Source organism: Cricetulus griseus, chromosome 3 (genome assembly GCF_003668045.3).
Source record: "Cricetulus griseus strain 17A/GY chromosome 3, alternate assembly CriGri-PICRH-1.0, whole genome shotgun sequence".
NCBI lineage: Eukaryota > Metazoa > Chordata > Mammalia > Rodentia > Cricetidae > Cricetulus > Cricetulus griseus.
In genome coordinates this window covers 49579914-49607791 of record NC_048596.1, presented here as the reverse complement: position 1 = coordinate 49607791, position 27878 = coordinate 49579914, and the positions used below count along the sequence as shown (strand labels likewise).

Sequence of the window (27878 nt, the reverse complement as noted above, 5' to 3'; positions counted from 1 at the left end):
TTTAGGGTAGAAGAGGGAAGGGCAGAGGAGAGGATCTGTGTCACGGAGGCAGGAGGCCCACGATGTCTGCTGCGCCTTGTGCTCAGGAGCAGCCAAGGGGGTCTGGGGAGAGGCAACCGCTGGTAGCTCGCCCACGGGGTCCCCGACGACGGTGGAGAAGGACAGCGGCTGCTGCGGTGCTGCTGGTGGAGATGCTGGAACGTGCTGCCTTCTTTGGCATCACCTCCAACCTTGTGCTCTACCTCAACAGCTTGAACTTCAATTGGGAGGGCGGGCAGGCGTCAAGGGCCACACTCATCTTCCTGGGCGCCTCCTACCTGCTGGCTCCTGTGGGAGGCTGGCTGGCAGATGTGTACCTGGGCCGCTTTCTCACCATCTCGCTCAGCCTGGTACTCTACCTGGCTACCTCGGGCTTGTTGCTCGCCACCATCACCGACGATGGCCGCAAATCCTTCTGTGGAGAGATACCCTTGTTTCCGCTGGAACCGGCCTGCCCATCCGCAGACTGCCCAAGCTCCTGGTCCAGCCCCTACTGCGCAACTACCCTCTACTTGGTGCTGCTGCTCCTGGCACTGGCTGCCAGCTCCGTGAGGAGCAACCTCACTTCATTCGGAGCTGACCAGGTGAGTGGCCAGAGGCATTGTGCCACTGAGGCACAAGGGGACTGGAGATCCTGAGTTGGAGGTTCTAGCCTCCAGAGTGACCTCAGACAAACCACTCACCCTCTTTACACCAGTTTCCTTATTTGAAAACAGTAGGGCTGCTTGCTCTCCAAAGAGTCATACAATCTTCAGTAAGATTAGACATAGCTCCTGTCTCTAAGCCATGCCCCAAGTTTCAGGCTGAGTGCCTTTTTTTTTTTTTTTTTTTTTTTTAAGACAGGGTCTCAGCATTTCAGACTGTCTCCAACTGGATTTGTGGTTGTAGTTGAACCTACTGCATCTACCTCCCAAATGCTGGTGTGCCACCATGCCTGCCCCAGTGGTGTGTGTGTGTGTGTGTGTGTGTGTGTGTGTGTGTGTGTGTGTGTATGTGTGTGTGTGTGTGTGTGTTATTTTGAGACAGGGTCTCACCTTTGTAGCCCAGACTGGTCTAGAATTCATTAAATAACCCAGGTTGGCATCAAACTTGTGCCTATCCTCTTGACTTGGACTCCTTACTGTTTGCTGGGATTTCAGATGTGAAGCACCATACCTAGTTGCTATCTGTGTTTTAACTTGGCCTTCTTAACTATTCATCAGGTTGTTTCGGGGTTGGTGGCGCACGCTTTTAATCCCAGCACTTGGGAGGCAGAGGCAGGCGGAATCTCTGTGAGTTCGAGGCCAGCCTGGTCTCCAGAGCCAGTGCCAGGATAGGCTCCAAAGCTACACAGAGAAACCCTGTCTTGAAAAACCAAAAAAAGCAACAGATCACAAGCATGAAGGCTGGGGAGGCAGCTGAGCCTCAGGTTCCAGTTTGGGCCCTGTCCTAATATATCAGTGGGACCCGAGGACTTGTACAGGAGCCAGCCAGCCTCTTCTCACCAAGCAACATCAGAGGTACTGGACAAACATATTCAGATCTTATCTTTGCCCGTCATTAGAGGGGCAGCCAGGTATTCACCTCACCTGAGCCCTTGACATTCCCCTAGGACATGATGTGGCATATAGGGAAAACAAAGCCAATAAATATTTGCTAAATGTTTGTCTTAAAGTCTTGCTGACATGGCCCTGTTTTGGTAGCTGTGCACAAATAGTATAGTTGATAATACAATAAACTAGTGGAGAATATTATTAAAACAACTACGAACAGGGTGAATGATCACAGGCAGAATGCAGAAATCATCACAGGCAGGCATGGCAAAGATGAGGTGTCTGTGGAAGCAGGGGTCAGGTGATATTGGCAGTATGATCAGGCCACTGGATGAATTGCACATTTTCTCTAATTCACTTTATTTTCCTCATGAAGCACTCGGAAGTCAGACAGTTTTCAATGAGTTAGGTCTTTCAGTTGACATCCACAATCCCACGCCTCACAGTGACCAGGGTCCTTACTGAGGACTGCCCTTTCTAATAACATGTATTTGTTTATGTGTGTGTGTGTGTGTGTGTGTGTGTGTGTGTGTGTGTGTGTGTGTTTGGAAATATACATGCACATGTGTGAGCAGCTGCTTAGTAGAGATCAGCAGAGTGTGTTTGGACCCCTAGGAGATGGAGACACAGGCATTTGTAGGCAGCTTGGGCCTCAGGCATCTGTCTCTTCCCTCCCACTTAGTGTTGATCAGGAGATTCCCATACTTGCCAAAAGGAATGTCCCATCTTCTACTTACTTTACTCTTTGGTTGACATCCCACTCTTTACCCGCTCCCAGCTGCCCTAAAACCCTGGAGTAGATAGGGGTGGCCAACTATTGCAGGGACTGGCAGACAGCAAGTTTATTCTACAAAACAGAATACAAAGAGGAGTTTATTGATAATGAGTGTGCTACAAAGAACAGCAGGCCGGGGAGCAGATCGTATGCCACCTACAGCACAGGGTAATAACATGTGAGGCTCCATTTGGTTGGAATGAGTCTCTTTATGGGCATTTCCTGGCATGTGATTTGTGCCCCCATGGAGGAAGGCAGTCCAGATTTGTAGTGTACAGTTCTGGAAGGTTAGCACAAGCTGCTTTGTATAGAACGTACAGTTGTGCAAATGAGAGCCATGCAAATCTGGGCAGTTCCTGTTGATCAAAATTCAGCTCTGATCAAAGCTCAGGTCACAAAACAGCTCTGTCAGCTCAGAGAATTCTGCCACTGACACTTTAGGATTCCTGGACCAAGCTTGTGAAAATTCCCTAAAGGAGGCCATCTTTCTTTTTTGGTCTCTCATCAATGACCTTTCAACCATATCTCCAAGGTCCTCAGCCACCAAGCACCTCTTCTCTCCTTCTGGCAGCAGAACTGGTTGCCCAGAGGCTAGATCACGGAGCCTTCTGTGACATCTACAGCTTTACTCGTCATTATTTTAACATAAAATCACTATGTATCAGATGAATACTGTTTCTATGCTGGCAACCATCACAACAAATGCTCATTGTGCTGGAATTCTTGATTCTCAGCTGGTGATTGGCTTCCAAGCAGACTCTGGGTTGAGGGGCTCCCTCCTCCTTTCCATTCCCACATCCTTGTAATTTTTGCTGTCTTTGTAACTCGCTCCCCAGGACAGTGTAGAGACACTGGATTGGCTTAAGACAAGGTAGACTTTATTGTATTTGAATTCTTTAAAGATGGCTCTACTGGCTAAATGGTGGTGGTGCACGCCTTTAATCCCTGTGCGCAGGAGGCAGAGTGAGTTCCAGTATAGCCAGACCTACACTGAGAAACCCTGTCTTGAAAACCAAAACCAAACCAAAACAAAACAAAAAAAATTGGCTCTACTGCATTGGAGATATGGGTGGGGCCACAGGATTAGATGTACCAGAGCACTGGACAGGATGCTGCAGCATTCAGGAGGTTAGGTAGCCAGTCTAGGGATATGGGGAGTTTGGCACCATCTGGAAAATAGCCATGTATAGAAGCTGCAAGTTTAGCACACTTGCTGATTTCAGGAAGGGCCATCCATCATTCTCCACATGGCATTCACTTATTCTGGAAGGATTCATTTATATCCCACATGGGCTGCATGGTCGGTCCCTTCCAGTTACACTTGTCATATGTACTTCCAATTAATAAATGGAAGTAGCTGTTCATAATGGGGCGTATTCAATTTTCTGCTTGAAGGTTCAGGCAAGGATTCTCAGTAAGCTGACATGGCAGTGCCCCTACTCTCTTCTCCAAGGGAGAATCCCCAAGGCAATGCAGTTTTAAACACATCTGTATGGATTATAATTTTACATTTAGATAAGGAGAAAAACATTTATCATTTCCTCAGCACAACAGCTGCAAGGAAAGCGTGGGAGAATCCTCTTAGTAAGTGGAAATATGTATTCCATGATTTGGAATGGGTGGAAGAATAGTGATAGATCCTAAGATTTGGTGGTTGTTGGGACATGGCTGTTAGCCAGACCTGGTACCACAGGAATCCCAGCTGCTTGGAAGGCTTAGGAAGGAGGATGGCAAGTTCTGCTTAAGCTACAGAATAAGTTCAAAGTTAGTCTCCACAACTTAATGAGAATCTGTTTCAAAAATAAAAGAGAGAGACAGACAGACAGACAGAAGAGAGAGAGAGAGAGAGAGAGAGAGAGAGAGAGAGAGAGAGAGAGAGAGAAAGAGAGCTGGAGCTATATTTCAATGGTGGAGCACTTGTGTAGCATGTTTGAGGCCCTAACTTGGATCTTCACATGGAAGTAGGGGATTAAAGGGTGCAGTACATGCTACAAAAGCATGAGGAACTGAGGTGAAATCCCAACAACCTTATAAAAAGCAGTGCAGGCCTAGAGAAATGTCCCAGAGGTAAAAAGCACTGGCTACTCTTCCAGAGGACTTGGGTTCAATTCCCAGCACCCTCATGGCAGCTCACAACTGTCTGTAACTCAGTTGCAGGGGATCCAACACCCTCACACAGACATATGTATAAGCAAAACACCAATTCACATAAAAATAAATAATTTTTTTAAAAAGCACAGTGTGAACACACATGCCTCTCACCCCAGTGCTCTCACCCCAGTGCACACACATGCAGATAAACCTCAGTGTGTCTGCACACATATGCACACATGCACATGTACACACATGTACACAAACAAGAATGCAGAGACTCATTTGTGAAGCAACCCCTAGTTCTTCTGGCTTTTTAGAAATGCAGGAGCCAGGGTCTTCCTTCTGAACTGCTGAATCAGAATCTAGCGGGCATGGTCTGGGAATGGGAATGAAGCCAAGGCAGCTAGTCAGAGACAGCAGGACAGAGCGGAGGATCTACTGTAGATTGACCTAAATCCTGGGGTGAGATATGCCCTTGCTAAGGGGCCTGAGAAAGGTTTTTTTCATAAGGTCAGAGCTTGCTGTGAGGGCGAGGCAGCTAGAACCACCTCTACCCACCTCCTGTTTCTCCAGCTTTGTTTGACCATGCGTAGAAGGGGGAAGATAGCACACCCAAAGGGGTAAGCTCCCATGCAAAACTCAGCTTGCAACTTGAGCTTCAGAGAAAATTCTTAACCAGTCTCAGTCTAACCTTTCAGTAGTAGACATACATCGCATTAATAGTGTGGAATGAACGGAGATTTTTATGGACATTTTGCCGATTATGAAAGTAACGCACAGCATGGGTTGTTCAAAGACCAGAAGTGAACAAAATGGCCTTAAAGACATTTGTTGCATGTCCTAGTTGGTGACAATAAACAAACAAACAAACAAACAAACAATGTGCGTCATGAGCATATAAGACAGCTGGGTAAAAGTGTTTCAGTCATTAACCGGCTCTCAAAAAAGGGTATATGCATGGACTGGAGATTGCTCAGCAATTAACTTGCTTACTGTGCAAACATGAAGTCCAGAGTTTGGGTTCCCTGAACCCACACAGAATGCCAAGTGGCCTTGGTAACCTGCCTGTAATTTCAGTCTTAAACAACAGAGATGGATGGGATCCCCAGAATAACTTGGTTAGGGAGACTAGACATATTGGTGGACTCTGGGTTTTATTGAGAGATCCTGCGGTGAGATAAGGTGGAATGAGTAACTGATACATCAGACCTCAAACCTCCATATGTATATGTGCACCCCTGAACACGTGTGCTTACATACATACAAACATGCATGCACACATACGCACACCATACACATAAAAAAAAGTATGTTCACTATTCATCTAATGAATATTTACTGAATGTATATTTAGTAATCAGAGATTAGGAATGTGCTTACTTGCTGACCTCAGAAGCATCCCAATGGGATGTATGTGTACAGAGGACCTCCTGGGTCCTCCCTCACTCTTGTCCCTGGCTGGATGGCAGGTGATGGACCTTGGACGGGATGCCACCCGCCGCTTCTTCAACTGGTTCTATTGGAGTATCAACTTGGGTGCCGTTCTGTCCCTGCTGGTGGTGGCCTTCATTGAACAGAACGTCAGCTTCCTGTGGGGCTACAGCATCATCGTAGGCCTTGTGGGCCTGGCATTCTTCCTTTTCCTCTTTGCCACCCCCGTCTTCATCACCAAGCCCCCAACAGGCAGCCAAGTGTCATCTATGCTGAAGCTTGCATTCCAAAACTGCTGTCCCCAGCATTCTTCCAGGTAACAAAGGGTAAGGGTGGCTGCCAAGCCCCCTGTGGGGATCCAGATCCTTTTGGCTCTATTTCTGGCACTGAGTGAGAACCCGCCCTCCAGTCACAGTCAGAGCTACAATGACTAAGGATGGTGGTTCCAGTGAAAATGATGGGGCTGCCGGCGGTCATGTTGGTGGTGGTGTTACTGATAATCCCCTAATTAGAAATCATAAGGACACGGCTGTGGGGATGGCCCTGTCTAAAGCACTTGCCTACCAAGTTCTCATCCCTAGCACCAACTTAAAAATGCCCATCATGGTGGCACAGACCCACAGTCTCAGCACTAGGGAGGTAGAGACAGGTGAGTCCCTGGGACTTGTTCAACATTCACCCTAGCCTAATGTGAGCTGCAGGCCAATGAGAGAGCATCCCAAAGAAGGCAGACAGCATTCCTAAAAGTTCTCTGGCCTCTACATGCACATGCACACATGTGCACCTGTACACACACACACACACACACACACACACACACACACGTGCTTGGGAGATGGCTCAGTTGATAAAGCATTTACTGCACAAGCATGAGGAGCTGAATTTAAAACCCCAGAACCCATATAAAAAGCAAGGCATGGTCACATACATGCTTGTAATCCCAGCCTGTGGGGATTGGGGGGGTGGGGGCACTGGGGTGGAGACAGAAGGATCACTAGTTTGCTGGTCAAAAGCCTAGCCCTGAGTTCAGTGAGAGACCCTACCTCAGTGAGATGCCCTCTGGTCTCCACATGCAACACTCCCTCTCAAATTTAAAACCATGTTAATAATACCCACTGCACCTCCAGTTCACACAGGAATGTGCACACGTACTGTTCTAATTTAATTCTGTTGCTGTAACAAACACCATGATCAAAAGCAGCTTAGAGGAAGAAAGGGCTTTTTTTGGCTCTCAGGTTACAGCCCGTCACTGAAGAAAGTCAGGGCAGGAACTTGAAGCAGAAACCATGAAGGAATACTGCTTGCTGGCTCACTCAGGCTCATGCTGGCTTTTGTATACCGCCCAGGACCACCTGCCTAGGAAATGGCTCCCACCACAGTGAGCCTACATCAATTAAAAATCAAGACATCTCCCCATAGACATTCCCAAGGGCCAGTCTTATCTGGACAACCGCTCGGTTGAGACTCTCTTCTTCAGGTGACTCAAGCTGTGTAAAGAGGTTGACAGTAAAAGCTAAGACACCTGCACACACGTACTGAACACAGAAATGCATGCATACATGAGTGCACACACACACACACACACACACACACACACACACACACACACACACACACCATGTACATACACACTCAAATTTTTAGAAGAAATGCAGAGGACAGTGGTGATATATGATGGGACTGGCAGTAAAAATAAGCACTGCTGGTGGGCTGCCGGTGACAATCAGGATGAGTAGGTAACTTGATGGCCACAGGGAAGTTCCCTGAGGTATGATCTGAATCTTTAGAGAGGACTACACTGGTGTTATCCTTTCGTGAGTCACAAAGGATGACACAAGGCTCTTAGACAAGAAAAGAATCAGGTCAAAGGGCAAAGAGAAAAGGCCAAAGGTGTAGCCACAGTTGATTTAATTATTCTAGAATAAAACAACCATGTTATTAAGTGAAACAGAGTCTTCAGAAAGCAACTGTCATGGCTCCCTCCCTCATGAGTTCCCACCTGAGAGAAATTGATTCCAAGTGTCCTTGGAAATGTTTGGTAGTCTACTGTCCTTTCCATCTGGTCTGGTTTTTAAATGTTATTTACTTGCTTGCTTACTTACTTATTTATATGTGTATGTATGTGAAGCAATTACTATATTGTTCTATTATTAAATAAAACTTGGGAGTAAAATATCGGGGTAAAAACCTGATTGCTCAGAGAAGGGTGGAGAAGTGACCAGTGACCTCCTCTCTCTCTTTCCTCCATCCAAAAGTGCCTTGAATCTTTCTAAGCCCCTCCCTACAACTTCTGTGTTTTTCTGTATGTTCTGGGTCCTCCAAAACCTCTATGGATAATTCTGGTCAGGTAGTAGCTAACTCTGCACTCTAATTCAAGGTAAACTTCATTGACAGTCTCAGAAATGTCAGAGTGTGATCAAAATATTCCACACAGTACGTGTGTGTGTGTGTGTGTGTGTGTGTGTGTGTGTGTGTGTCTGTCTGTCTGTCTGTCTGTCTGTCTGTCTGTCTGTTTGTCTGATACAACAAGCATAAGGAAATCATAGGACAACTCGTGAGAGTCAGTTCTCTCCTTCTACTGTGTGGGGCCCAGGGCTAAAACTCAGGTCGTCAGACTTGGTGCCAAGTGCCTTAACCTATTGAGCCATCTTGTACCTCCAAGCTCTGGGTTTCTCTGTGTATCCCTGACTGCCCTGGAACTCACTTTGTAGACCAGGCTAGCCTTGAACACAGAGATCCATCTGCCTCTGCCTCTCGAGTGCTGGGATTAAAAGTGTGCCCCACCACAATTGTTTCTGATCTCTTTTTATATTAGCTTACAAAATAGCGGCTTTCCTTTTGGCATTTTCATACATTCTTCCCACCTCCTCCTCTCCCTGTCCCCACTCTTCACTGTCCCCTCTGCCCCCATTCTTCCTTCCAGTTTTCTCACATGTTCTATTGCCCTTCCTAACCCCTTCTTAAAGCCTTTTGTTTCTTCTCTCCCAACCCCCGTTCTAGTTCCCTGTGTGTAAATATACTCACACATACATACACATGTATAGTAGCGAGCAGGTGGGACCATGCAGTATTTGTCTAAGCCTAGGTTACCTCACTTAATACAATACTTTCCAGTTCCATCCATTTTCCTCAGATATCATAATTTCATTGTTCTTTATAGTTGAACAAAATTCTACTGTGTAAAATTAACCACTTATGCCAAGCAAATCTGTCTCTAGTTTCTGGCCAGACCCAGTCCCAGCTGGGGTCAGTGGAATCTAGAGAAATGGGTTATGTGCCAGCCTTCCCCAGTCTGCTGGATTGCTGGAGGTCAGTCAGTGAAGTTACAGGTGCCAAGGAGTCTGGTGGGTTTAATTAGCCGTTACTGCCTTCACAAACCACACCGCAACTTACCGACTCAAGCACCAGCTTTTCATCCTCTTTCAAATGCTGTGGGTAACTACGGTTGGTTAGCAGGGCGTGTCTTCTGCTGCTCTCGACATCACCAGGTCATTTGGGAGCTTTAAAGGGCTAGATTCTAGAACATTCTCACACAGTGGTAGTAGATGGTGAGCTCGGAGCTTAGCGGGGACGGATGGTGAAAATCTAAGTTTCCCCTTCCTGTGGCCTCGTCTGTAGCTCGCACTTCTCGGGGATGGTGTTTGGGATGTGAAAAAGGATCATTCTAAGAAGGAATGTTCCAGAAGGTGGGTGGTAGAAGAAGCTGTGGGTCTTCTTAAGGGCTGCAGGGGCTTAGACTTTGCAAAGCATGGCATCAGCCTCTGTCTATTGACTGAGGAGTCACAAAGCCAGCCTGGATCTGGCAAGAGAAGCAGACCACAGCACTGATGAGGAACAGCACTGAAGGCTGGGAGGGGAGGAGTTTATGGCAGCCGTCCCTGAAGGAGACCAGCTGGACATTTTCCTTCTGGAATCTCGGAGGACAGCTCAGGGCTTTTGGATGAGAAAGGTTCAGAAACCCTGAGGGCAAAGGGTAAAGGTCGCTCTATCTGGTCTCTTGGTGAAGCTCCTTCCATCTCTGCCTTTTCACTCTCTACTCTCCACCTCACTGTTAAGTCCACTGAGGATAGACTTGGGGTCAGCAGCAAGGGAATTGGGGTACAACAAATCTGGAAGACTCTGAGTCGGATTTGTGTTGGGACTTCCGTGGTTCTCATGGTAAATGGATGTCACAAGTCAGAAGTCAGAAATGAAAACAAAATCCCTGAAGACTCTGCTTTCCTCCCTCTCTGGTTTTACACACACCACCCCGTCCCCCTCCCTGCACAAAACCCGAGAACTGTATACAGTTTGAGAGTGGTGAAAGTCTTATGCCACCCTTGACAGCTTGGGTGACATTGATCACATCACTAGTGGGGGTGGCAGGAAGGGTGGTAGAGTTGGTGTTAGAGGCCTTTACAGTGTAATGGAGGGGAGCAGTGGCTGGGATTCTCAGGGATCTGGGAATTGGTTCTCTCCATCCACTGTGTGGGCCCTGGGAATTACACTCAGAATAAAGGCCAATGCTTTTACCGGCTGAGTCATCTCACTGAAGAGGCAATGGGGATCCTGGGAGGAGGATGGTTGAGGTGGTGGCCTTAGTGCTAGAGAGAGCTCAGTTGTGCCTGTCTCTTTTTCTCTTCCTGTGGCCTTACAGGGACACTGAAGGTGCCCACCTGCTGCCTGACCAGAGGTCTCTCCAGTGGGGTCCTTCTCCACAGGAAGACATGGCCAACTTCCAGGTGCTGGTGAAGCTCCTGCCTGTGATGGTGACCCTTGTGCCTTACTGGATGGTATATTTCCAGGTAGGCGCCTCTGCCTTCTGGTCTGGGGCCTGGCACCCCAGCACCTCATGGGCTCAGCGCTTGCTGTAGAAGTCTGCAGCAGCATTTCCTCCTTACATGCTTTCACATGTGTGGAGCCAGGGCAGCAGTCTAATATTACCTATAGTTGAAGTTTTCTTTGGGTCACCAGAGCACAAATAACAACATTGAGACTTACTATATAAGCAAGCTTGACCTTAGCTTAGGCTTGTCCCACTAGCTCTTGCAGCTTAAATTAACCCATTTATTTTAAATCTATGTTCTGTTGCATGGCTCATTACCTGGTACTGCCCATGCTGCTTCCTCTGAGTCTCGCTGGCAACTCTGCCTTCTTCCCAGAGTTCTCTCTCTCTGTCCAGAAGTTCCTCCTATGCCTTCTGCCTAGCTATTGGTCATTCAGCCTTTTATTACACCAATCATAGTAATACATTTTCACGTAATGTACAAATATCCCACAACATAATCCATCCCTAACCCCCAAGTAACAAGGCCGTCACTTCCCGCACCCTCTTCATTGGAGAGAGCCTAAGACAGGGTCATAGCCTACTGGTCTAGGGTAGCACAGACTGTCCCACAGGATGCAGGAACATGGGGAAGATGTCCATACAAGCTGTCAGGACATTGACATCCTTCCACAGCGGCTAACAAATGGCTGCTGCCCTGACTGACCCCAGAGTGTCCCTTCCCCTTGCATGGTCCCCTTGCTCGGAGTCTCCTGGAACCCCTGCACTTCATGGCAGCTAGAGTACCAGTGTCTGGTACATTGAGAGGCAGGGCCACCAAACCTGTTCCTTCCAGCAGCTGTGTCCAAAGCCATGCTGGGCCAGGCATTGGTGGCACACGCCTTTAATCCCAGCACTTGGGAGGCAGAGGCAGGCAGATCTCTGTGAGTTCGAGGCCAGCCTGGTTTCCAGAGTGAGTGCCAGGATAGGCTCCAAAGCTACACAGAGAAACCCTGTCTCAAAAAACCAAAAATGAAAAAAAAAAAAAAAAAAGCCATGCTGGCAGATCAGTACCTCTACACTGGTTATGTCAACGCTAAGGACTCAGCTCAATTTCAGTGTCATATGACAACTCCCAGTAGAGATAGCCATGTCATTATCTTCCCTCGTTTCAATAAACACTTATGCATACCCACCCCCCTACCCCATGTAGGATCTGGAGACACAATGGGAAAGGCATCTGATCATCTGTGGCCAGGCTCTGGGATAAATTTGTGGTTACTGCTCATGACCTGAGAACATCAGAAAACCCCATCCCCAAAGCTGCCTCCCAGTGAGAAGCAGGTTGGGAGCACCCTTCCCTGACTGGGGAAGGGCCAGCTGCCCAGGAATGCTGCTGAGGAATACGCTCCAAAGCCTCCTGGATTCAGAGGTCCAGTGACCAGCTCCACCCTGACCTGTCTCTATCTCTCCACAGATGCAGTCCACCTACGTCCTGCAAGGTCTCCACCTCCAAATCCCCAACATCTTCCAGACCAACCCTACCGATAGCTCTTCGTCTCTGAGCTCAGGAAAGAGTTACTACAGGGTAAGAGAGCAAGTGTGTGGTCAGTCCCAGCCATGCATCCTGTGAGACCCCCAACCCCTCAGTGATGTGGCATGCTTAGGAGACAAGAGAATAACCAGCAGGGTGGAGGAACATATGCAACAGCAGCCCCTCTCTCAGCATGGTCAGCTGCCCACAGGAACTAGGTGTCCCCGGCATGCTCCTGCTCACTGTCCAGTTTGCACCCCCCAGTGCACACACAGGTCCCTCTTCAGTGCTGCCATTTCCCCTATTTCCCTGGAACCCTTTCCATGCTGCACTCACAATGGAAAGTTGTATCCAGGAAGAACTTTGCCTTCCCTGATATAACCCTGTCCTCTAGTTACACAACTGAGAAAGCTGAGTACCATGGGGAATAAGGGTGGGGCAGGAGCACTAGCCCTGGGTTACTCAGGGGCATTGTCCAGCCCAGAGCTCTTTCTGCTCAGCCAACCTGTCTCTCCTGGCCCTCTCCCACTCAGATCCCAGAAGCCTGGCTCCTGCTGGCCAATGTTGTGGTGATACTGGTTCTGGTCCCTGTCAAGGACCACTTGATTGATCCTCTACTGCTTCGGTGCAAGCTGCTGCTGCCCTCAGCTCTGCAGATGATGGCTCTGGGCATGTTCTTTGGGTTCACCTCCATCATTGCAGCAGGTGTGTGATATACCATGTTCATTCAGACCCTGAGTGAGAGCTCTGCCCTCAAGACACAGTATAAGGGAGTGAAAGGCACTAGGTGTAGTGGTGCACACTTGTAGTCCTCAGCACTCAGGAGGGTTCGAGGCCAACCTGGGCTACATGAGACCATCTGAAAGCAAAGATAAATAAGCAAATAAATAGAGGCTGAAGAAATTAAAGCTAAAGGAACACTGTCTTGGTGATCAGGTGCAACACAAACTAGATTCTTTTGTGACTATCTTATTTATTTAGTATTTTGTCCTAGTAATTTTGGCCTCAGTAATCTCGGGGATTGTATTGGTTCTTGGGTAAGGGGATGAAGTCTCCAAAAGGTTGGGTAACTTGCCTGGGTTTGCACAACAAGCCAGTGGAAGGGCCAGAACTAGAATACAAGTGCCCTATCTGATTGTGATTTGTTCATCAGGGCAAAGATGTCTCCAAAGCATTGTAGGGAGAAGACAATGAACCTAAAATCCAGGCTGGAAACACTACCATAATACCTAGCCTTGCCCTAGAGAAGTCATGTGATCTTAAGGAAAGTAGGCCAGCTTGAAAACCAGATGTACTGGGACTAAGATTTAGCCCTGACTGCTTATAAACTGTGTGATTCTGGGCTGATTGCTCAATCTGAGTTTCACTTTCTTCATTTGCAAAGACTGTCATAACAGATTCTGGATTAATAAGAACTCCTACAAAATACAAAACCTAGCTGAGCTTCCTAGCAGCCAAGGCAAAAAAAAAAAAAAAAAAAGAGTTGGAACTCAAACTCTAAACTGCCTGGGGTGGTCTAACTGTACTCTGTTGCTCCCCACCCGGAATCCCCCAGGAGTCTTGGAGAAAGAGCGCTTGAAGTACATTGCTGCCAACCACACAGTGCCTCAACTGATTGGGCAGGACTTGTACTATGCGGCACCACTGTCTATCTGGTGGCAAATCCCCCAGTACCTGCTCATCGGGATCAGTGAGATTTTTGCCAGCATTACAGGTATGCTGGATTCCCTCCCCAGCTCCTCCTACACTGGTGCTAAGCTCTGCTTGGGTGTATGTACCTCCAGACCAGAGGGAACCACCGACCGGCACAGATAGCATTCTGGCTTCTGTATGGAGGGAGCAGTGATTCTGAATAAGGTCTGTGTCTGCTCCAGTGAGGTTTGAGGGACTTTCTAGCACTGGGTTCAGGCTTGAGCCAGCCATTGCATCAGACCCTTGGGAGTTAGAGGTTAAAAGACACCTCCTATATGTCCCCTGAGCCCTGGATTCTGCCTATCTTTTGCCTTTGTGGTCATTGTTCCTTCTGCATCTTTCCTCAAAAATCTCCTGGGCTGGGTGCTCTTCCCTTCTGGGATTCACACTGTGTCCTACAGTGTGCAAGCGTGCACACACACACACACACACACACACACACACACACACACACACACCAACCCTGTCCCAACCTAGTCAGGAAGCCAAAACTGCAAGTTTGGGTAGGCTTTCCCTCTAGGCCATGGTGGGAATTCTAGATCTTGATGATAAAACTGACCCTATGAACTCAAGTTGCAAGCAAAAACAAACAACAAAAACCAACCAGTGCTGGACTGGAGGCTGCAGAGTGTGGCCGGGCTGAGAGTAAGGTGGGAAGGGTTAAGGAGATGGCTAATGGGCAAGCTGAAGCCAGTAAGTATGGGAAGGCCCTCCAGTGCAGTGAGGACAGCATGAACCAGGAGGCACAGCGGGGAGTAAGCACTGGAGAGGGGAGAGTGTGGAGAGGGAGTCACTGTGGGCCCAGTGGCTGAGCATGGATGAATTCTCCCAAGGCCAACAACACCCGTCGGTCCTCCCATCAATCATATAGGGAATGGAAGCCTCCGAGTTCCAGACAGCCAGGCAGTTGTGGCGCAGGCCTTTAATTCCAGCAGAGGCAGGCAGATCTCTGTGACTTTGAGGCCAGACTGGTCTACAAAGTGAGTTTTCAGGACAGCCAAGGTTACACAGAGAAACCCTGTCTCAAAAAAATAAAATAATAATAATAATAATAAATCAGAGAGCCACTCAGCTTTGTGTGGGTGATGAGGGAAAAGGGGGTTGGTGCCCAGCAGAGCCTACATTTGGATACTATTTTAGATGCTGAATGGAAATGATTTGGTGATGGTGTGGAAGGAAGGTTGGAAAAAAGTAGGGAAAAGCTGAAGAAGCTGCTAAGATGGAACCTACCCCCATCACTGGGATGCCCAGGAGGTAGAATAGAGCTCTGGGGTGGTGTTTGTGATGTCCAGGGAGTGCTCTATCAGATGTGGATGAGGAGGGCAGACAAAATGTGTCACGTCACAGGTATGCAGGTGCTATCAGTCATGGGGACACACCATCCAAGGGAATTAGGATAGAGGCTTGGAAAGGCGGGCAGGAGAATATGACACCTCCCCCCCATACTGGGAGTTTGACAGTGGGGCCCATCTCTGCTCCTGCTGCAGCCCAAGTTCCTTCCCTGTCTCTCCCACAGGTCTGGAGTTCGCCTACTCAGAAGCTCCACGCTCCATGCAAGGTGCAATCATGGGTATCTTCTTCTGCCTTTCTGGGGTAGGCTCACTGCTGGGCTCTGGCCTGGTGGCCCTACTGTCCTTGCCTGGGGGCTGGATGTACTGCCCCAAGGACTTCGGTGAGTGAGAGGGAACCCTCCCCAGGATAGGAATGGAGGGCGGTATAGGGATGGGACGAGCAGTCATGCTTTAGACTCAGTGGCCCTCACAGGCACCTTCCTGCTTCTGGAACTCAGCCATGACTGACTGATGAGTGGTCACTTTCTTCCCTGGTGTTTGCTTCAAGTCTCCAAATAGAGGAATAGGAGATACACCAAGAGACACTTGGGGAGTTTCAATACTAGAGGGCTCTCTACCCAGTGCTCTCAGACGGCACTCACTGGTGTGTGGCTTTAGCTGCTAGCCCAAGGAGCCCCTCCCTACCTACATGTCAGTCTTCCTGTTCACAGGGAACATCAACAACTGCCAGATGGACCTTTACTTCTTCCTGCTAGCCGGCATTCAGGCTGTCACAGTTGTCCTGTTTCTCTGGATTGCTGGTCGCTATGAGAGGACTCGTCAGGACCCAGCCTCCCAGAGCTCATCCAGCAGAGTCAGGGGCTGACTTAGTCTCCAAGCACACGGATAGACAGTGTCACATCAGAACTGGCTGTACCCATTCTCATTTATTCTGTACCCAACATTAGAATGAAGTGGTTCCCATAAATAAGGGGCATGCGCCCTCCCTCTTGACCATGGTCCACAACAAGGGATGGGGTGGAGGGGACCTGGGTTCGGAGGGGACCTTGGGTCCCAAGGGGACCCAAGCAGGGGACTCGGATCAACAAGCACCAGAGGATGAGCATAAGGGCCAGGCAAGAAGTCCAGCCAGACACCCCACTGGTCCCACTGCCTGGGCTGGTGGCTGAAGCTGCACTTGGCAGGCCAGGGAGTAGTCAAGAGCTGCCCCGGATCCTCTCCATGTAGTTACGAAGCTCCTCCGGGTCCTTCAGCCCCATGTCCTCACACACCCAGCGGATGTCCTCCTCACCTGCCACCAGGATGGACTGTACAGCTGGGGCCCCTACAGGCTCCTCCGGCAGCTGGGCTGGGGGTGCGGGCGCAAATGTCACAAACTCTACTCTCTTGCGACGTCCCCCAGCTTCTTTGCGGGCCAGGGTGCTCGAGGAGCCAACAGTGCCCTCTGAAGCACTGGGGGCCACGGTTGGGGCATCCCCTCCTGCTCCACTTTCACAGGGGCAGCCCCCCTCCCCCTTGGGTGGGCCCGGGGAGGAGCAACGGTCCAGCTGACGACTCAGTTCCTCCTGGTTGGTGCCCAGCCAGACCCAGTTGTGCGGCTGCGGGGAGGAAGGGTCCGTAGCGCTGTCGGGAGGCTCTTTGCGCTGGTAGCGCAACACGAAGACCACACCATTGACCAGAAAGATGAGGATGGCCAGACAGAAGATACCCAGCAGAGCATACATTCCCAGCTCTAGGTCGGTGACACGCTGAGGGGCAGGCACCATCTCTTCCTCGTCTTCCTCCTCTTCTTTGGCCTCATCCTCTTCCTTCCCAGCCTCTTCCTCTGCCCGCTCAAACTTGCCTCTAACGTCCACATGGCCCCCCATACCACCCGCTACCTGCCGCTTTCCCTCCACAGTGGCTTCTGTGAATGGTGGACTCCGGGCAGGACTGGATGGGAGGGCAGGAGCTGGCGTGGGCAAAGGGGGCAGCCCCAGCCAGGCAGTGCCTGAAGCCAGGGGCACACGATGGCGGCCCCGGCGACACGGTTCCGGTGGGTGCAGAGCCACGTGTAGGGGCAGCCCTTCAGCACCTACTCCACTCACCACCACACCAAGTCGGGCTCCCTGCTCTTCCGCCGGTAGGACAGCACTGGGCTCCTCAGCTGAGACTGACAGTCCCAGGTCACTGCGGTCGTAGAGCTCGGCAGGGGCCAAAGTGTGGTCAGAGAAGGACAGCCACAGGGAGAGGGCCACCTCCTGCAGGGCACACGGACACAGGCAGAGACACGCGAGGGCAGGCATGCATGCACACACAAACCACTCCCACAGTGACAGGCCACACGGAAGAAAGCGCACAGAGGAAACAGAGACACAGGCAAATGGACAAAACACAGGGAGAGAGGGGATGCGTGTCAATCACCTGTCTGCCACTCAGCCCAGGAGTCTGAGTCCTCAGGAGAGCCTAATGAACCTCCCAGTGCCATACTCCAGCCAGCCACTGCTTGATCACTTCCAGCCTCAGAGAACTCACTACCTCACGGGAAGTAGTCCTTATTTTGAAAACCCTGGTCCAAGTACCAGGACCCACTCCCTCCCATCCTCCTCCACCATCAGCCCCCATCAATAGCTGTTGGCCATGCTCCCTGACCCCTAGCCATCACCTGCTTTGGAGCTGGAAGAGCTGACTGGGCCCAGCTCGTGGCTGTGACCTCCCCAGGGTGGATCATGCCTCGGCTCAGGGCCAATGAGATGCCCATCACCGGCTGCACTCTCAGCTCTAGCATTGAGACCTTGTCGTCTGTCACAGCCAGTGCCTGCTCCCCCAGGATGGAGTCAGATAGTGGGGAACGAACCTAAGAGTGGGAAGCAAATGAAAATTGGGGTGGTGGTGGTGGGGTCTCCTGCACAGTTTCCCAGCATTTCTACACTCTAAAAACTTACAGACTCCAATCCACACCAGAGGACAGTGCCCTTCTGACGGCCTGTCCCCACACACTTATACCCTTGTCCTTCACACCCGCCACATTTCCTGCAGTGAGCATTTCCTTCAATGAATGCCATTCTCACTCAGCCTCCTAGACCTGTTCTCCCCAACCCCTTCTGCAGCCTTCACACCTAATCAGGGACATTCTGGGGACACCGGCACCCTGGGGGGAGAGGACGGAGTCCTGCTCTTTAGCGTCCCCTATGGTGACTCACCTCAATAGAGGTGACTCCAGGCTCCCGACCCACTAGGATACGGCCGCCTTCCAAGGAGGCTATGCGAGGATCTTGCACACGGGCATGGGCTGCCACAAGGTGAGTCACATCCAGCAGCCAGTCAGGGCCGAGTAGGTAGGTGAGGCGGCGGCCACCATCCAACGGGTGGGCCACAAAGGGTACCAAGAAGCGCACACCAGCTCTCTGGTACTGCAGGCGGCAGCCCCGGGAGCGTTTCTCTGCCTCCTCAACAGCGGCCTCAGGCTCCAGCTGCCTGCGGGGTGGGGCGGGGCGTCAGTGATGGCTCCGCCCACTGGAGACCACGCCTTGCCCAAATTCCAAACTCAGCAAGGCCCTGGCCTGCCACCCACCTTGAGGTTCTGAATTGAAGCTTAATGCCTCAGCTTGCACAAATGACAAAACAACAATAGTAACCAGAGGTGCGTGGCTGGTGTTTGCCTCCTGTTCTTCAAACTTTGTCCTGAATACCCTCCCTTCCGGGTCCCAAGTCTTTCTGCTCAGACCCCAGTTGAATTACGGTAAAATGGGCCTTTCTATCCAATTTGCTGCACTTATTTCTGGATATCTCTGGAGTGGGAAGGTGACAAGGAAATGGAGTGACAACTCCGTTTCTACAGGGCATGAGAATTACATTACTTTGAGAGGCCCAGGCACCACATCCTCACCTTCAGGTTCTGGCGAGCCTCCCCACTACCTGGTATAGTTTATTTTTATGGAGCTTGGTCCATTCAAGGCTTCGGGGTATAGTAGTAAACACTCTCAGGGATAGAGTGTGGAGCTGGAGAAGAATGGGCAGAAAACTAAGCAAAGAGAATTTGTATGTGTTACGGCTGATAAGGAAGTTGGGGGAGAAGGGACAGGGAGGTTGCCAGTTTACACTACAGTGGTCAGGGTTCTGGTGGTCAAAGGTAGGTGACGGCTAATATTGTCAACTTGACAAAATCCAGAATCATCTGAGAGACAGATCTCTGGGCATGACAGTGAGGGCAACTGAGGTGGGAAGATCAACCCTAACTATGGGCAGTACTTTCCCATCAGCCGGGATCCACTACTGAATGAAAAGGAGAAAGTAAGCATCTATCACCAGCATCTATCACTCTCTCTGCTTCCTGACTTCGGATGCAATGTGAGCTGTCCAGCTCCCTAAAGTTCTGCCACTAGACTGCCCCACCATAATGTGCTGTACCTTGAACCGTGAGCCAGATAAACCCAGTGTTTCTTAAGTTTCTTTTGTCAAGTGGTTTGTCACAGCAACATGTAAAGTAACTAATGATCAGAAGGCACTGCAGGTGAGCAGGGAGCAGTGTTCCAGACCCCAGCCTGGTTCCGTGGACTTGTCCACTGTGTACCCTCAGTCCCAGAAGGAATTCACCAAGTCCTATGGGCTCCTGCAGAGCTACACTCACCCTTCTGCTGGGCCTGGGACCCTCCAGCCTCGAATCTGCTCCAGAGTCGTGTCAGTTAGCTCGATGTGCAGGGGCAATAGTGGGGCCCATACGGTCAGCTTCAGTGAGGCCCGCAGTCGGCGCCACCAGAAGTCCACCCGCACTCCCTTGGCCCCCCGACTCTCCTGGCCAGCCACAAACACAGCATCACAGGCCTCAGATACCTATGGAGAGTCAAAGATGGGCAGAGACACAAATGACAGGCGTTGATATAGCATCATCTACTCCAACCATAAGGAGGCTACAACTCAAACTCAATTATGTATGGCACAGAAATGTGTGTTGTGGTGCACTGGACAGCAGCTGCTCTTAGTTTAAAATATTTTTGCTGTGCTACCAAAATCTATCCCAGAGGCATTGGGCCATAATTTGGTTCTCCAGCAGACGAGCTGGGCCATTTGCATGAGACACACACAGCCTTCCTCCTGGCAGAGTCAGGGTTGAACTTACAATGTTAGCTCCTTAGTGTCAGTCTCGGACATTGCTGCTGGAGGCATCTAGCAGCCAGCTACAGCTAAGGTTGAAAGCTGAAGGGAAAGATGGGCCCACCCACCCAGGAGCCTCATGGTGCTGTCACTGCTGCCTGGGATCTGGGTCAGTGCTTCCTCGTTAAGAACTCAAGATGGACAAAGCTGTCTACCCTCTTAACTTCACAGGTCATTAAGACAGTGATTATTATGATAATATTCATCAGATTATAACAGTAGTAACTGCTGATGTCTCCGTTCTTGCTATCTGCTGGGTACTGTCTTAGGTATCTTTAACTCTAATAATATGTTAGAGTTGAGGGACCTGAGGCTCAGAGAGGTGAAGAGACTTGCACATGATCACACAACTAGTTCATAACAAAGATGGGCTGTGATGATTAATATTGCCAACCTGATGAGATCTAGAACTCCCTGGGAGACAAACCTCTAGATATGTCTGTGAGGGAATTTCCAGATTGGGTTCACTGAGGTAAGAAGGCACATCCTGGATATGGGCAGCGCCATCCATGGGCTGGGTCCCCTGCCCCATCCCCCACCCCCTAAATAAAAAGGAGAAATCCGTTTTTTCTCAGCACCAGTATTCCTCTCTCTGTTTCCTGACTACAGTACAACATGACCAGCTGCCTCAAGCTCCCATGCTCCTCCTTCCCTGCCATAATGGACTGTATCCTTATCTACAAGCCAGAATAAACCCGTCCTTCCTTAAGTTGCTTTCATCAGGGTTTTCTCACAGCAGTGAGGCAAGTAACTAACACAGGTGTCCACAAAAACTTCCTGATTCCAAAGGACATGAACTCTTCCAGCTCAGCTCCCTGGCTAGCGCCAAAATGGACGATGGACAATGAATATAGCAATAAGCTTAAGGTCGAACTTTCAGAGTTACCACTTTAGAGAGATGATTGGAGCCAAAAAAAGAAGGAAGAAAGGAAAGGAAGAAAGAAAGAAAGAAAGAAAGAAAGAAAGAAAGAAAGAAAGAAAGAAAGGAAGGAAGGAAGGAAGGAAGAAAGAAAGAGAAAGAAAGACAGAAAGAAAGAAAGTTAATTGGTGCCACAACCCTGCCATGAAGTTTGAGTTTGAGAAGCTGTTCTCTTGGAGACGTACTGCTGAAAGGAGCAAAGCTATGTGAGTGACTGCGCATGCTCACACACACGAGTGTTGCCACTCACCTGCAGGACCTGTGTGTTGGCTGACTCACAACCAATGTGCTCTGTCACCTCCTCCAGGGCTCCCCCACTGTCCACAGTGACGAGACGCACAGGGATGCGCTGGGGCACTCCTGTCAATGGAGCTGTGTTCACCAGCTCCTCGGCCTGAGGGTGCAAGGGTCGTTTAGTTTCAGGGTTCTCACCTTCTGGGGTTCCTGAGACCAGGCTTCCCATGGGGATGAGCACAAATGGTAGCCTCTTACCTTGGCCAGGGGGATGAGGGCTCTGATGTCCCTCTCAGACACCAGGATCTCCCACACCATTTTGTCTTTCTCTGCTTCGGGGGCCTGACCTGGGTACTCCAGCTGCCACGTGACAGGGCGAGTGACTGCCACACCCCCACCAGTGCTGTTCTCCACAGCAAAGTCCACCCACAGGAACTCGGACTGTTCAAGGGGACTGCTGGCAGAAGAGAGAAGAGCTGAGTGTTTGCCAGCTGCCAGGTACCATCTGTGTTCATAAGCAACCTCTACAATTAACCCCATTTGACTGACAAGAAGATGGAGGCACAGAGATGACGTAGCTCCGCCAAGATCACAATGTAAAGTGACAGCGCCTAAGCCTCCACCTGGCTACAGAGCCCAACTTAGCCTCCAAGCCCCTCTTAAGATCCATAGAGCCACTGATTTATGTCCCCAAATGCTCACTGGGGTGGGGGGCATCCAGAGGACCCCCTAAACCTGTTCTCTAGCATTCTAGAGCTAGAACTATCTTTTGTGCCTACCTAGCATCTGGCTCTGCAGGTCCGGCACGGTGACAGGTGATCAGGCTGGTGTGGTGCTTTGAGCCCTTGAAGCGGTCTAGCTTAGCAGTCCAGAGGGTAGGCTGGGCTGTGCGGGCAGCAGTCACCTGTAGCCCTTTCTTCACCTTGATCCTGCAAAGAGCATACGGGTTTTGGTCAAGATGGAGACTGAGTTACAGACTGTGTTGGAAAGGCAGACAAAGAGCTAAAGATGTCAACTTCCTGTCTGGCCTTCCACCAACTGGAATCTCTTTCTAGTCTTCTCAGAAGGACCCCACCTCAAGACAGGCTACATCACACTCCTTCTTCTACCATCCAACAGCCACTTATAACTCTCTACTGCCCACAAGATGAAGCTCAGGCCTGGCATTCCAGAGTCTCCAGGTCCTGACTCAGCCTCAATAGGGGCAGTGACATCTCTCCAAATATTGTGGACTTGGGCTACACCAGGAGTTGTCCCTCCCCAGCCAAGCTCACATTCATGACCCCAGGCCTTTGCTCAGACTGCACCTACAGCCTAGTCTGCCTTTCTTCCCAAATACTATTTCTTATAGGTGGTAGTAAATGGCTTCCCCCTTACTCTGCCAACTCGCCCAAGTCCTCAGGGTACTTCATACCTTCATCCAATCACCCCCACCCCCAAACGCTATTTAATCTAGTTCATGCCCTGTCTTCGAGTCCTTGGTATAGATGGGCACTGGATCTTGCATCTCTGTACAACTCCATTGTGGAGACACAGGACTTGTACTATAAGGTCTGTAGAGTCCATGGATGAGTGAGCCTGAGTGGGCATGAAGGGTAGGGAAACATGTCGGGTGGAACTCCCACATACTCGCCCATGGTAGAGGAAAAGTTACACTACAGATCCTTGTCAGTTCATTGGGTCGGGTAGAGGATGCTTTGGTGTAACTCCCTACAGAAAAGGACATAAAGAATGGGAGTCTTTGAATGGCAGGAGCGGGCTTTGTCCAAAGTCCCCCTCAAGCAACAGTAGCAAGTAGAGGACCCTATGGATGCTCGAGCCCAGACAAGATACCCATCTTGTCAGCATCTGAGCATAGCCTAGCTCTGGACACTCCAAGCTCTCAGACTTCCTCTACCACAGGACTTAAAGTCCCAGGGAGGCTTCCCACTTCTGGGCTGTGCCCAGAATATTTGCAACTCTCTGCTGGGAACATTTATGCAGAACTCATGGTTTGTGGAGGCCAAGAGCTCCAGCAAGGACTGCAGGAAAAAATAGCTACCTGCTGTCATCCCTATCCCCTCTCCCACCATGGAGGCCTAGCACTCACCGAAGGGTAAGAAGATTGGCCGTGAAGTTGTGTCGGAGCAGGAGGGTGGCAGTGAAGAGCTGGCCAGGTCGCATTAGCACATCGGGTGCTCGCAAAGTGACTGCTTCATCCAGAGGTACCTCCTGGTACTGTGGGGGGTCTGCGGGGTGCAGCTCCACACCACCCACTGGGAGAGCCTGCTCCCCCTGCTCTTCCTCTATGCCAGGGCCACAGCCCCCAGGTCCCTCACCTGCAGGCTCCAGTGTGTAGGCCAGTTCAGCCCTTGTGGTGGCAGTTTGGGAGAACCAGTGAGACGGGAACTCCAATTCCACCACACAAGCACCCAGAGATGGCTGCAAATACAATGAAGGCAAAGGCTGTGATTGGCCCTAGGAAGGGTAGAAAGGAATCCTTCTCCATTGGCAGAAAAACCTAAGCTGGAGAGGTCTATGAAAGGCAGAACCAAAGATGTTTCCCATGTGCCACAATAAACTAAGGACCCACCAAGTCTAGGGCTCAGAATACTGTAGGTCAAGCAAAATGGGACAATCTTGACCACATCCAAGAACCTACCTAGAGCCCAGAATATCAGAGCAAGAAACAGACCTCACCAGCGGGTCTTTGGGCCTGACTCCACAATCTACGCACAAAGGCTGATGGCTCTGTTACAGTGACTCTTACATTTGTCTCATTTATTTCTTTTCCAGCTCCCAATAGGTGGGAACTGTTGTCAGTCTGTTTTACAGATAAGAAAAACAAACAAACAAACAAACAAACAAACAAACAAACTGAGCCTTAGAGACATTAAGTTATGTGCCCAAAGTCATGCCCCATGGACTGATATCCTCAAGGGAACCTCTCCTAGGGCTATCAGGAACCAAAACGGAGTCGGGTGGCTCATGCCCCTAGACTTCCCAGACTGTAGTACAGTCCTGTCCTCTCCACCCTGGCACCACACCTGCATGGTGCAGCAGCAGAAAGAACTCACTCACCTGGAAACGGCAGGCTTGGTGGGCCGTGCCTGCAGGGTGTGTGGCATGCAGTCGGGCACAGGGCAGGCTGCCAGGCCCTGGTGGCCAATCCTGCCCTTTGAGGTGGAAGAGGACACGGGCATAAGGCTCTGCTGGGGTCACAGCTGCTTCCACTGAAACAGCACGCACATCCCAAGGGACAGGCCGCCGGTGGGGCTCAGTGACCCTAGGAGGGACCACCTGAAAAAGAGCAAGGATGCTCAGCTGCAGGATAGGGAGGAGAGGCAGATAACACGATGGCCAGGTATGGGAAGGTGGGCTTCTAATCTCAGTGTAGCAGGAGATTAGGGGGCCTCAGTCTTCCTGTGTAGGGAATGGGAAAAGCCATGCCACCTCGATGTGCCCAATCTTGCCTGGTTTCAGGAGTTAAGCAGGATTGGGCCTGATTAGTTCTTAAATAGGGGAATAAGAGCCCAAACAACAGAACACATGAGTGTCATTTGCCTGGGAGTCCCTGGGCCCTATCCTTACCTGCTGAGTGGCAAAAGGTGGGTAGGAAGCCCGGAGAAGTGGCTGTGCCCTGGGCCAGGGCTGCAGGAGCAGGAAGGTCTCAGAACGGGAGCCCAGAGAAGAGTTAGCAGGTGGGTAGTGGCCCACCTGCTGCACACGAAAATGCTCGGGGGCATCCAGGAGTTCCAGGGCCACTGGCAGGTAGATGGGGTCCAGGGTGTCTTGGTTACTGCCAACTGAAGAGGAATAAGGGGTAGATATGGGATGGCTCTGGAGCTAGCGGAGATTGAACTGAGCTCCATCCTCACTGTGGGTCTGGGTTGGAGAAGGGGAAACTACAAATGTGCTGTCTCCCAGATGTAGAGGAATAATCCCATTTCACAGATGAGGTGACCAAGGTTCAGGGAGCCTCACAATGAGTTTGAGAACCAGGGATTGGAAGTAAACTTCCCAGCCATTCTTTCTACCTTTCACAGACCTTGCCTCTCTCTCCAACAGAGCCTGTTTAAAATCTCCCCTACATGTTCGTACTACCCACCTGCCTCAGATACCAGGTATTTGGAGGGCAGGACTCCTGCACTGGCATCTATTCAGTAAAAGTCAGACTGTGAGTCGAGCTTTGTAGGAAAGGAGACTTTTGTTGTGTCTGGGTCCTTTGGTCCAGTTATTGCCATGGCACACCCACACCAAATATCCAAACTTGATCCCTTCTTCCCTGCCCCAGTTGGGGGTTGGGGGTCGGGGGTCGGGAGTAAGACGTGGGGAGGGTACCAAAGAGGTCCATGAGGCTCCTGGCACTCACTAAGGGTGGGAACCATAAGCCTGAGGAGATGGAATATTCAATCATAAAAACCACAAAGGCCCACTAAGGCTATATTGATTTGTACTACAGTCCCTAAAGAGTAACAATTTCTAAAGCACTTAACCCCACACAGATTCATTTTTACATGCATTAACTCTTTCAGCTCTCACACAGTTCTGTGGATTAAGTTCTATTACTACAATCTCTACTTAATGGATTTAGAAACTGATGTGTGAGCGTTCTCCAACCTGTGGTAGACCTGAGAAACTAGAGAGGAATTCACTGCCAGGTTACCCAGCCTTTCCATCCAATGCAACAAACACCATTAAGCCACATGGGCTTCACCCCCTAACTGTGCCTCTACCCTCCTTTAGGGTCAAGAGCAAACGGTGCCTCCTTGAGAAAGACTTCTGTGATCATTTAACCCCTTGCTAGACACCTTGTTCTGGCTCTGCTTGTTGCTACTGCCTTTCTGAGATCGGGAACAATCCTCACGTGTCTCCAGAGTGCCTGGAACCACAAGTACAGACGATGTGCCTGGCTCTGTCTTAACTCATTCTGGAATTCCCTCAACTCTCCCTGGAGAGGTTTCCTGGGAGCCCAGAGAGCTGACTTCATGTCCTAGCTGTACTCCAGGAAAGACTGGCCAGTCACCAATATCTTGGAGCCTAGGTTTCCTCAGTGGAAAAGGGGGTGGGAGTATTTCGTGACCCCGTGGGCAGGAAAGGGCTTTGTAAATTGCTGTAGAATCCCATGGGAAGTGAGATTCTTGGTGAGCAGAATGGCTGTGACAAAGCTTCCCTCCCTCCCCTCACTGTGGAGGGGTTATTAAGGCTCCCACTGGGTCTGCAGGTTGGGGAGCAGGTGCCTGAAACAAGTTCCAGAACCAGCTCACTCTCAGCCACACAGCTGAGCTGGGATGGGGAGGGGGCGGGGATCTTCCCTAGAGCTACCATCACCACCCCCATATCCCTGAGGGTAACAAGTGAGTGACTGCCGGCCCCCGGGATGACTCTGGTCCACCTTCTAATTCACTGCTTCCATAATTACAAGATGCTCAGTAGCCCAACTCCCACAGGCTCCCATGGTGTCCCATCATTGGGAGTCCAGCTCTCTTGGTGGGGCAGGAGGATAGGATGCTCCACCATCTTCCAGTCTCCCGTAGCATATTCCACCTTTCAGCCCTAGCTCGTGTCAGGCACGAGGTAGCTGCTGCCCCTTACCCAGTGATGGGTACACCCACAAGGGCTCGGAAAGGCAAAGGCTGGGGCTCTCCCTGAAGACTCCAAGGTCAGAGATCTCCTTGGGACAAGGAGAGAGACGCACATCTCTCGGGTCCCAGGCAAAGGGGCTGTTTTGCATTCCTGTGACTCGCGGGCAGGCTGGTGGGGGCTAAAACAGCAGGTTAGGGAGGGGTGGTGCACTGGGAAGAGGGTTAGAAGCCGGGGCTGGAGAGGAGGCTTGCAGAGGAGTTGGGACCGGGCAGGTGAAGATGGGAATGAGAAGACTTTAGGCTCAGGTAGCAGTATCCAGGTGGTGCCCAGGGAAGGCAAAAGAGCAGCTAGCTGGGAACCGGTTTCCCAAGGTTGGATCTCTCCAAGACACCTCTCTGGGTTTAGTTCCAGGGCCCAAAGGCTTAGGGGCATCTCTGGCGCACGGCCTCGGCCGAGCAGGCTTGCCCCTCCCCTCCCCTCCCTTCCCTTCCCGCTGACCTCTCACGACTTCCAGGGCGAGGGCCACCAGGAGGCAGAGCCAGGCACCGTAGGGCCCCCGAGGGGCCGCAGCCGCGCATCCAGCCATCGAGGCGCACATCCTTCCCACAGAAAGCGGGTTCCAGGCGCGCAGCTCAGGTGGCTGCTATCCAGCCCGCATCTCCCGCGCCTGCTCCGCGCCGGCCCCTCTGGCCAGCCAGTTCCCTGCGCTGCCCGCCCGCGGCAGCAGTTCCCAGACAATGGAGCGGGAGCAGTAGGGTGGGAGGGAACGCAGGCACATGGGCTGTCCCCTCAGTCCTGCCGGGTCCTAGTGCCCTTCGGATCCCAAACCCAGAGCGCCCCCGCGCCTAAAGTCGAGAAGAAGTCTCCCCTGGAGACTGTGCAGATTGATGGCCT

General features: G+C 50.8%; 2 protein-coding genes across 3 annotated transcripts; one reads left to right on the top strand and one right to left on the bottom strand.

Annotated features, from left to right (window-relative positions):
- Nucleotides 1-62: 62 nt before the first annotated feature.
- On the top strand, nucleotides 63-16126 carry Slc15a3 (solute carrier family 15 member 3). Its single transcript, XM_027406677.1, has 8 exons — nucleotides 63-623; nucleotides 5910-6187; nucleotides 10508-10655; nucleotides 12093-12203; nucleotides 12683-12854; nucleotides 13705-13863; nucleotides 15358-15513; nucleotides 15844-16126. The coding sequence occupies exons 1-8, from the start codon at nucleotides 63-65 to the stop codon at nucleotides 15996-15998; spliced, it is 1740 nt and encodes a 579-aa protein (XP_027262478.1). The 3' UTR covers nucleotides 15999-16126.
- Nucleotides 16041-27582, bottom strand: Tmem132a (transmembrane protein 132A). 2 transcript variants are annotated; one of them, XM_027406675.1, is made up of 11 exons: nucleotides 27483-27582; nucleotides 24990-25204; nucleotides 24480-24698; nucleotides 23509-23840; nucleotides 22199-22348; nucleotides 21678-21876; nucleotides 21436-21579; nucleotides 19743-19945; nucleotides 18316-18589; nucleotides 17778-17969; nucleotides 16041-17373 (listed from the first exon to the last, which is right to left on the bottom strand). In XM_027406675.1, exons 1-11 carry the CDS (start codon nucleotides 27580-27582, stop codon nucleotides 16330-16332), a joined length of 3072 nt encoding a protein of 1023 aa, XP_027262476.1. In that variant the 3' UTR covers nucleotides 16041-16329. The 2 variants fall into 2 exon arrangements, with proteins under 2 accessions (XP_027262476.1, XP_027262477.1); XM_027406676.1 differs by having other exon boundaries at nucleotides 16330-17373; nucleotides 21678-21873.
- Between the last annotated feature and the right edge of the window lie 296 nt (nucleotides 27583-27878).

Excerpts from the sequence above, each read along its gene's own strand:
- Slc15a3 (XM_027406677.1), top strand. The coding sequence starts at position 63 with ATGTCTGCTGCGCCTTGTGCTCAGGAGCAGCCAAGGGGGTCTGGGGAG. Across the intron at positions 10,656-12,092 it reads ACTGGATGGTATATTTCCAG|ATGCAGTCCACCTACGTCCT; the intron begins GTAGGCGCCTCT and ends ATCTCTCCACAG. Across the intron at positions 13,864-15,357 it reads GATTTTTGCCAGCATTACAG|GTCTGGAGTTCGCCTACTCA; the intron begins GTATGCTGGATT and ends TCTCTCCCACAG.
- Tmem132a (XM_027406675.1), bottom strand. The coding sequence starts at position 27,582 with ATGTGCGCCTCGATGGCTGGATGCGCGGCTGCGGCCCCTCGGGGGCCC. Across the intron at positions 25,205-27,482 it reads CGCCCTGGAAGTCGTGAGAG|TTGGCAGTAACCAAGACACC; the intron begins GTCAGCGGGAAG and ends ATTCCTCTTCAG. Across the intron at positions 24,699-24,989 it reads CACCTTTTGCCACTCAGCAG|GTGGTCCCTCCTAGGGTCAC; the intron begins GTAAGGATAGGG and ends GCTCTTTTTCAG.